General features: G+C 33.5%; 1 protein-coding gene across 4 annotated transcripts in view; it reads left to right on the top strand.

Annotated features, from left to right (window-relative positions):
• LOC125040670 (endoplasmic reticulum membrane sensor NFE2L1-like) overlaps positions 1-10,000 on the top strand; it is a 77,892-nt gene that overhangs the window by 36,120 nt on the left and 31,772 nt on the right. For all 4 annotated transcript variants that reach the window (XM_047635348.1, XM_047635344.1, XM_047635347.1 and 1 more), the window contains exons 3-4: positions 496-624; positions 1,173-1,254. In XM_047635348.1, the coding sequence (XP_047491304.1) occupies positions 496-624; positions 1,173-1,254 (211 nt within the window). The remainder of the gene's footprint in view (positions 1-495; positions 625-1,172; positions 1,255-10,000) is intronic.

The following is a 10,000-nucleotide window of genomic DNA, read 5'->3' as shown; positions in this document are numbered from 1 at the left end:
TTTGTATTTTTCCATACTTATTTGGGTCTGCAATATATGATTTGCTTTTTATTGTCAAGTTTTAGATGAATTGCTTGGCTGATGTATATGTTCCATTTCTCATGGAAAGTGATGAGTATATTTTGTACATATATAGATATAGAATTTTGTGTCCACATCATGAATTGTGTATCACTTCATTCTATAATCCCAATATGAAAACATAAAATATTTGGTATTGTTGGTAGAAAATATAAATATGGCATTTTTATGTATACAGCAGATACTGTAAGAGAATGGAGTGATTATTTTTGTTATTGAAGATAATGTTGAGTAAGTTGATGGTCTTTCACAAAGCCTTCAGTATAATCACTAGAATTGTAAGTTAATGTCTTTAAGTTTGAATTGAGGGTGAATATAAGCCTTGGATTGTTGTAGAGTTCATTGATTTCTCCAAATTGTGTGCCCAAACTGTTAGTTGATTGAAAAGTCATTTATATGAACATTGTTCCACAGGACCTTGCCTTGATTGAAGCCCTCTGGAAGCAAGATGTTGACCTGGGAGTGCCTCGTGAAGTTTTTGAGGAGGATGGCTTGGAGCCCCCAGTTGACTCCCAGACCAAGGACAAGGACCATGGCAAGAATGTAAGTTTTTCAGCAAGGTGGAGCCTTGATGAAATGAGTAACTTTGATTTATGATTTGACTTTGGTTATTCATACATATTATATTTTCAAGAGATTTGTCATAAATACAAATAAAAAAAAATAGAAGTTGATATTTATGATATTTGGAAATATATTGGTTAGATATAGACAGTTATTTAGTGCATTCTGGCTTTATTTGGTCTATATGATATTTTCAATATTTGTTATACGTACAGTTTTTTTTAGTAAGGAATTGAACTTAGTTTACTAAAAGCTCTTCTAAGTATAGGCCCTATGTATGATGTAGTACAATTATATAACTTATTGATATTGTTTGTTTAGACAAAGCAATATTTAAGAAAATGAAGAATAGGTGTTTTAAGCTTAAAATATTCTAAAAGTATAACTCACTCTCTAAGCTGAACCTTAGGTCTAGTTACAAGGAAGTACTTTTCAAAATATTCCTTTTAATTTTTTATTTTTTCATAAAAAATTGTATGCACACATTGTTGTAACAGCACAACAGTTAAATTGATCTGATATTCCAGCCCAAGAGTGAGACTAAGATTGACGAGAAGCCTGATGAAAACCCATGGATGCAATTCAACTTCACCATCGACTCTGAGACTGGTAAGTTCTTTTTGATAAGTTTTTCTCTTTTCTTTTCCCTATACTTGCTAATGTGAGAGTTAGAAATGAGAGTTAGAAAAAAAAGTAAATACGGTTATTTGACATGGCTAACCCATTGGATCCAGATGCTTCAGTGCCATCACATGGCCCAAAATAAGGGCATCAGGCTTACTTGATCAGTCACACTGATGGGTGCATGGCTTGTAGGCCACAAACTCGTGGCAGCATTTTCATGTCACCCACTCTTCAATCAAAATTTTTTCAAGATGTGATTCTCACGTCATCTGGATTGTAGGGTTTAAGTTAGTGACACAGGATGCTTGGGATGTGAAAAGGAGATACAATTAGAATTAACCTCTTAGAACAGCAAACCTTCTAGCTTTTTTTTGCTAAGTCAGATTTTGGTTGTTGGCATTTCACAATTTTACAAACTAGGATATATATGCTACATTGTCATATAACATATAGAGAGAATTTCTATTGCTCTTACCCCTTGCATAAGAATAGAATGGGGAAAATTACTACAAACAGTGAAGAAAACATAAAACAGCTGATCATATTTTTACAATTTAAAACCATGAAAAATCTATTTATGAATATCTAGATTATACAGTAAAAGCACAATGATATACTCAGAGGTAATTGATATTCATAATAGTGTAATCTGTAGAGGGGAAATGTGGTAGAGGAAGAGATGGGGGGTTTAGGGGAAGAAAATAAGACTACCTGTTGATTCAAATATATTCCATTCTATGTAGGAAAGCCTGCCTGTATGATTGGCTCTGGAGAGGATGGGCCTTCGGTGTGTGTGTGTGTGTGGGGGGGGGATTGTGTGTGATATCATGGATGTGGCAGGATATTCCAAACTGTACCAGATGTGAACACTATCTCTGTCTTATGTATAATGAAAAAGTGTCAGAAAAAATCCTGACAGCTTTTGACAGGCATTGCATGATTGCGGTAAATAGTACTGCCTGCACAGTAAACAGAAATCTCCAGTTGGACAAAAAAGGTTTAATTACAGTTAGAACAGGAAAGTTTTTCTAGATTGAGAGGTTTTGTAGTATTATGAATTAGGTTTTGCAGATAAGTTTAAGACTCTAGGTTGGAATTTAATTTGGTATGCAGGCATTATCTTGCATCATGCTATACATCAGTATAGTGAGATCCTCTTATTAACTGACCTCAGTGAATGAACAGGGTAAACTTGTGTCTTTCTGCTTGCCAATCTCTGTGTTTTCTTAAGATTTAAATTTGTATTAAAGGTCCATGCAATTCATAGCCAGGTCACATAATAAACATTATTATCTGTGATTTAGACAATTTTGTCATGAAAATTATTAAGGGCATTTTAAAAAATATTAAAAAGTCATTAACTAATTATCTTATGTAACTTTAAGCTAGATGGCTTTACTGAAATCATGGAGTATTAGATAATTTTAAATTTATATAAAGAATGCAAAATATTCAGACTTTATTGAGTGTATCAACCAAGTGTTGCAGGAAATAATTGGAGCACTTGTTACTTTGCATGGGTTATTGTCAAGATTGTCCACATTAAACACATATATGCCAGGAAGATATTTTTCTGGACAAGCTGATAATTATTTTTCAGTTAGAACATAAAAGATAAGGGGGTTAGTCTTTTGCTTAAGAACAAGTACTATCTGAGCCATAAAACTCTCTTTCTCTGTAGTGCTCAGAACAGAGAGCAGCATCTATTGTTTTGATATTCAGACTCATCCTGCCATGGCATGTATTGATGCTATCCAGGGTAACACAACTCCTGGGAAAATGTAATGTTCACTGCAGTATTGTTTTGTGAAATGTACTTACACACAGACAGCTCCACAAATGCAAAGCCACCAGTTAGTAGTCCTATGTGACCTCACTTGATTTCCTCTTTCTAAATTGAGTTTCAGAAAAAAAAGTGCTATTAACATAGATACTGTTATTATTATTATTTATATTATGATCATTAGTGTTATCAAAAATACTAATTGGAAGATGAAATTAAAAAGAAAAGCAGGCAAGATAAGTGGGATTAGTCTCCTTAGTGATTAACCACTTGTGCAGCCATCTATTTCTAAATGCAATTTATAACTAAACTGACAATGGGCATGCATGCATACCATCACTGGTGGCATTGGGTTAAAGACAAAAAAGAAAGAAAAAGCAGAAGCTAGTTATGTGAAAAGACTTCAGTAATATATTTTTTGAAAAATAGACTGTAATTTGCAATACCAGAAGCCTAGCAGCACAACTGTTATTATGAAGGGTTGACATTGATTGTAAGGTCTTAAAACTTATTGAGCTTATTTAATTGGAAACTTTTTGGATGTATATGTAGCACCAAATTTATTTATTTATTTATTTTTTTTAGAAGATAGCTGTAACAGAATGATGAATTGGAAAATATTTTTCTTCAATCTTAGACTTCATCTACTGCTTATGTAGACTCTTACCCTTTTATTTTACCCACCCATTTATTGTTATAGTTTACTACTGTTGTTTTGATGAGGTTTGGGTCTAAGATAATAAGGGGATTCTTAGAAAATAAGTTTGAATCAGGAATATTAAGAGTAAAGTTGTGAGTAGTAACATATAATGAGTTAAAGAATTATTTCCTTGTGTATGAGCAAAGTGTCTCTTTATTTAATTTTCTTTAGTTATTTCTTATTCATGAAATACAATATTTTATTATCACTTTTTGCTAACATCTTACCTCATTGACAGAAATGTATCATGATTTAATTTTATTTTGTTATTTCTTGTTCATTAAATATAATAAAATTTTATTTTTTAGTTTTCGAGTTAGCTAGTCTATGGTAGACACAAATGAGGAAACCACTATATGACTGATAGAGCCCTCCTTGGATTATTTCTTGGAAGGAGCAAGGGCATAAGTGCCAACAGGTAAACTATGTATGAAGGTAATTACTGCCAGGTACACTTGTATGGACTTGTTGTAATCTTGCATATGGCATTTGATGTTTACATTGCACATAGATATGAGTTCCTGAATGTCTAAAGAACACTTTGATACAAGTATCAGAAAAAATGAAAATCACAATGTTTTACGAAACGTGTTCTGTGTATATTTACACATTAGATATCTTTTCCATTGAGACTTTCTGGTAATGTGCTGTAGCTTATAAAGGAGTCTGTATGTGTACTGAATACGAAGCACTGATGTTTATTTATACATAAAAATTTTGAATAATTAAAATATTTTGGTTTGATTTTAGTCTAATGGTCAATACCATTCACTGATGGCAAACATGTTTTGATTTGAAATTTATTATTTCCATTGTAAAGAGCACTTCGATGTGAAGGCCATCTCAGCGGCAGATTTTTGAACTTCAAGAATATAAGCGAGATATCACCTAGTTTATGCTGATGTTGATAGTACACAATAACTATATGGATTTTTGAAAATTGGTCTTATGCGTGGTCTTTGTAAAGAGTTAAAACAACTGTTGCACCTCTTTCATGTGTTTCTGGTAAAAAATGTAACTAGCGGAAGCTACTGTAGCCTGTAGGTGCCATAAATATGTAGATTGACCCAGGCGTCTGATGATTTTCATTCACTTATTTGTAAAGATGATTCACTCAAATAGACTACCAATATTATACCCATTTCCCATAGGTAATAGCCATTTTTTATAAATATTAAAGAAAATGATTTGATCTGGTGTAACTAGTAATTTTTCCTTTACATAAAAATGGGATTAGTCCTGTTAAATGATAATGATTTAAATGGTCAACCTTATGTGCATGTGTTTATAAACATATAAACATCTTCGATAATTTTGACGTCCCAGTGATCAGCCCCCCCCCCCCTGATATTGATATTGCCATAGTTCTCTAATTGGATAAAAAAATATATATATTTTCTGGTTTAAATTAGTTTTCTTTATAACTTAAGGCATTTATGAAATGTTTCAGACAAGAATATCTACTTTCATATAAAAAGAAAAAAAAGAAAGAAAAAAATAAAAGAGGCACCTTTACAAAATATGGTCCATTTCGAAAACAACTGATTGCCTTGGCAATGATATCATCAATAAGTACACTATATATATCTATATGTATATATGTATATATGTATATATGTATATATGTATATATGTATATATGTATATATATATATACACATACATATATATTTATATATATATATATATATATATATATATATATATATATATAAACAGCATTAGATTTAGTGAAAAATTAATAGGGAAATTGAACTTTGGCAAGTGTCCAAATTTACAATGTACTGTTCTCAGTTTTTTGTTTATACAAGGAGCGGTGCCATCTAACTGTCGTAATTTTTGTGAGGCCAAAAATCTGGCTATTGTATTTGCGAGTTCATTGGAATGCATATATATATGTATATATATATACATATATATACATATATATTATACATATATATATATATATATATATATATATATATATATATATATATATATATATATATATATATATATATATAGATAAGTCCAATATGGGAAGCTGAGCCTCGCCCGGGCTATGCCCATGAGGGGAGCCTGGCCTGTGTCGACTAATGCCGACTCTCTAACATGTGTCACCTGGTGCTAACTCGGTTTAATCCTTACCCTCCGTGGTGCCCAGCCACCTGCAGTAACCTCCAGGCGACAAGTGCAACTTCTCGCGCCTTCTCGAATGAGAGGCCGGCATGTTACCACTGTACTAGCTCGGAGGCGAATCTCTATAGATCCCCTCACCCCTATAAAAACCCTTACATAGCACACCCTCTTATGTGTTACCAAAATACTGTACCATGGCTTGGTGCCCACACCGGAAATAGTCACCAGGAGTGGGATTGAGAAAAGTCACAGGTTTCAGAAATTTGATTTTTTGTTTAGTATTAGATAGAGGCCATAATAGATCATTATTTTGTCTTTACTTTGAATAAAGTCTGCAGTGTGTGGTGTCATGAGGTTTTAAGCATAGGTTTTAGTGCATCTTATAAGACTAGTGTTATTTTTTAAGACTAGTTTTTACACGTTTTATAGCGTCTCTGCCCTGAGTGTTGTGTTATATATTCATGATTTTATAATTTTTAGTTTATTTTTTCTTTCTTTTTTCTGCCACTTTTTCCAATCCCTCAGATGACCTGACCCATCTGTGTATCTGTGTTACACTCTCAACCTGCCCTACATCTTTCTACACAGCCACTACCTACTCCACTCCCTCTCACACTCCTACTCCTACTCCTACTCCTACTCCTACTTCTACTCCTACTCCTACTCCTACTACTCCCACTCCTACTCCCACTCCCACTCCCACACCCACTTCTCCTGACAAATGCTAATCTTGGAAGTCCAAGAAGCACTTTCAGTGGCAAAAAACATGACCATACATACCCCCAGTGTATGGGATTTGTGGACTGTAGCATGTATGAACAAGCCACCTGAAGTTGAGTAGTCATGCCATGGCAAGTATGATTTCTTGCTTAATTTCCTTTGGTGTTTTTTTTTTTTTTTTTACACCACAGGTCATTATGATGAAATTTATATTTCATATATGAATTATATATATCTAAATAGTAAAAATGGAGTTGAATCATCAAGTTGATAGATATATTACTATTATATGCAGACATGATTCATGCACCTATGTTTTAATAAAACACATTCAGGAAAAAATGGCCCATCTTTGCTTTGAGGTGCCATTCCCATAGCTAGCTAGGTTGCTGCTACAGGGGATGGATATCCTCATACCCACACATCACACACCCTGGAGTATTGTCTAAGGGAAAAAGGATATGCAATGATCTGATTGGTTATTGTTTTGTAAAAAAGGGACAATATTTAGTGCATGAATAATTTGCCTGCAATCTCTGGAAATGTCACACACCAAAAAATTACATTCTCTTGCTGCTTCTATGAACCTGTTAGTAACCTTCACCCTAGTTTACACAATCAGTCTCCATGTCTAAACTACGCAGATTGTCATATGGTGCTCTGCTAGCATGTCTTGAAATTCAATGCAAATGTCATGGGAGCCGCCAGCAGCTTTGTATATAACTACATAAAATCTCTTATTATGCAAGAATAAGATTTGTGAAAATGAAAGAAAATTATGTTTTTATCCCTTTGTAATTCCTTTTATGCTTAGTGTGACACACCTAATTTACTGAAATGGATTTTGATTTACATAATCAGCCTAGTACAGATGTGGCATGCCGAGTACAATGCACCAGCTGAGTGTGAAGATTCCGTATAACTCAAACATAAAATTAGGATAAAATGTTTCCAAGGAAACAATGGCATTTGGGAAAATATGAATGTAATTGATCTTATATGCTTATTTCTAGGGTGCTATATTTTATTCTTCTAAAATAGTATTAAAGTTAAGCCTATACATCTAGGTGTAATGACATACTTGATGGTCAATTTTTTTTTTGCCAGATCTGGTATGCCAAGGATGTTCTGACAGATTGTGTGGTGTGACTATATTCTTGATGACATGTCAACCACTTTCATGTAAAATTACGTCCTACCAAAGTTGGCTGTATATTTTCTATTTTTTATACTTTTTTAAGTAAATTCAACAGAAATAGATATGCTCAACGGACAATGACTGAAACCAATGAACTAGCACTATAAGGCCTTACCAACAGCCACTTGAGTATTGAAACTATAATTTGGCCATCTTGTTGTTTTTTTTATGCCCCTTGGGTGAATCAGGTTAACCCCTAACAGCTGCAGCACCTCTCGCTCAAAAATGGCATGATTCCCCTAAGCTTCACTAGATGTATGCATTTGAAGAGCTCAGTTTTAGTGTCAGAAGATTGCAGGGTTGCCTTACGTATGAATGAAAGTAAAGAAAGATATCTATTAAATAAAACGCACATAAAATCACTTTGTTATCATAAAAGATAATAGAATATTTATTTAGATGTATTTAGTAGTTAAAAAAAAGATACGGCATTCCAGGAGGTAAGGTAATAATATATTGTATAGAGGGAGTATGTGGGACAAGTACTTCATTACCAAGGTATCAGTTACTATTCTTACTTACCCCACCTGTTTTCCTTGATATTTGAAAAGATTCTCTTTGTATTTTTTCATTACTCTTAGTATTTTAATTCATTGAACCTGGGTGATGGGATGTCTTGTCATGAAAAAATTGTTCAAGAGGCTGGTGAAGGGAATGTCTCATTATGTATGGGGAGGGGGGGTTGGACAGGGGCGGGTGATGGGAACATCTTGCAGAGAGAAATTGTGCAGAGTGTTGGGAGATGGGGATGTATTGTCATGGTGCAAAAAGTATTTAGAAGAAGATTGACTCAGTGAGCCTTCAGGAGGTGGATTTTTTGTGAGTTGCAGTATTTTCACTTGTCTGTGAGGGTGGAGTGTATCTACCATCTGTGAGGGAGAACACTATGTCTACACACAGGAACCTATTCCTGCCTGCTGTTACTAACAAGATAGGATGTGTTAAGAACTGATTAATACAAATATATAAAAAGAATATTGCAAATGACATAATTTTACTTATTGATACTGTTATTGTACAGAGTGTAAAATTCCTGGAGCAAAAATATGGAGTCTGCTGAGAGAAAACAGTTATTAACATCTTGATACAGCATTACAAAGGACAAATATTAACCACAGAAAATGGCAAAACAGTAAAAATCTGTCTGCAGAAAAAAGGCTAATAGCATTGCAAACAGATGGCAGGGAGTCCCGGTGCTACATGTGAGTGTTTGTGGGGGCTGGGCTTACAAGACACACACCTGGGAGAGTCAGCACTTAAGTAAGCCTGGTGCCCTGATTTTGGTCCATGCACAAGCTACAAGACACCTGGATCTAATGGGTTCATAAAGTTATTATAATCATAATATCAGTAATGATAATAACAGTATTGCTGTTAATAGCAATGAAAAAAATCCTGAAAATTCCAAGGAATGGGGATACCAGGTGAGGTTATATTAGGCTTTCTTATTGACTCCTTGATGGCTTAGCACTTGTGGAATAACAAAATTCACAAAAACTGCAGTGGCCAGTGCATGTATCTGTGGCCAAAGGGTTAACCTCCAAAGACCTCTGTTACTTGCCTTGCTGTGCTACCCTTTTGCAAGAGGCATAAAACATTACATATTTCACCAAGGCCATTCATGATCTTTGATGGATATAGAACTTGAATTTAAACTCCAGAAATTTATGTCATGCTGGCATGTCACAGTGGCCAGTACATGTGCCTGTGCCCGAAGGTTAACCCCCAAAGACCTCACTTACTTGCCTTGCCGTGCTACCCTAATTGCAAGAGGCATAAAATTTTTTGTCTTTTACTAAGGCCAGTTATGATCTTTGAGAGAGAGGAAGAGAGCAATAAAACATAAAACACGTGCATATATATATATATATATATATATATATATATATATATATATATATATGTATATATATGTATATATATATATATTTTGTTTATATATATATTTTTATATATATACATATATATATATATATATATATATATATATATATATATATATTTATATATTTATATATTTATATATTTATATATGAATAATAAAAAGAAGTAAACCAGGATATGAATATGCAACACGTCATATTGAAACTAATAAGAGAAAATGGTACAAACTGTAATCGGTTGTTTGTAGTGGTTTATATGCTATATATTGAGATTATTTTGATATTGTAATTACTATAGGCTTTCAAATCAAAAAGCTGTGGGAACC

This window comes from Penaeus chinensis, chromosome 29, assembly GCF_019202785.1.
Source record: "Penaeus chinensis breed Huanghai No. 1 chromosome 29, ASM1920278v2, whole genome shotgun sequence".
Classification (NCBI taxonomy): domain Eukaryota; kingdom Metazoa; phylum Arthropoda; class Malacostraca; order Decapoda; family Penaeidae; genus Penaeus; species Penaeus chinensis.
This window is presented reverse-complemented; position numbering and strand designations above follow the sequence as displayed.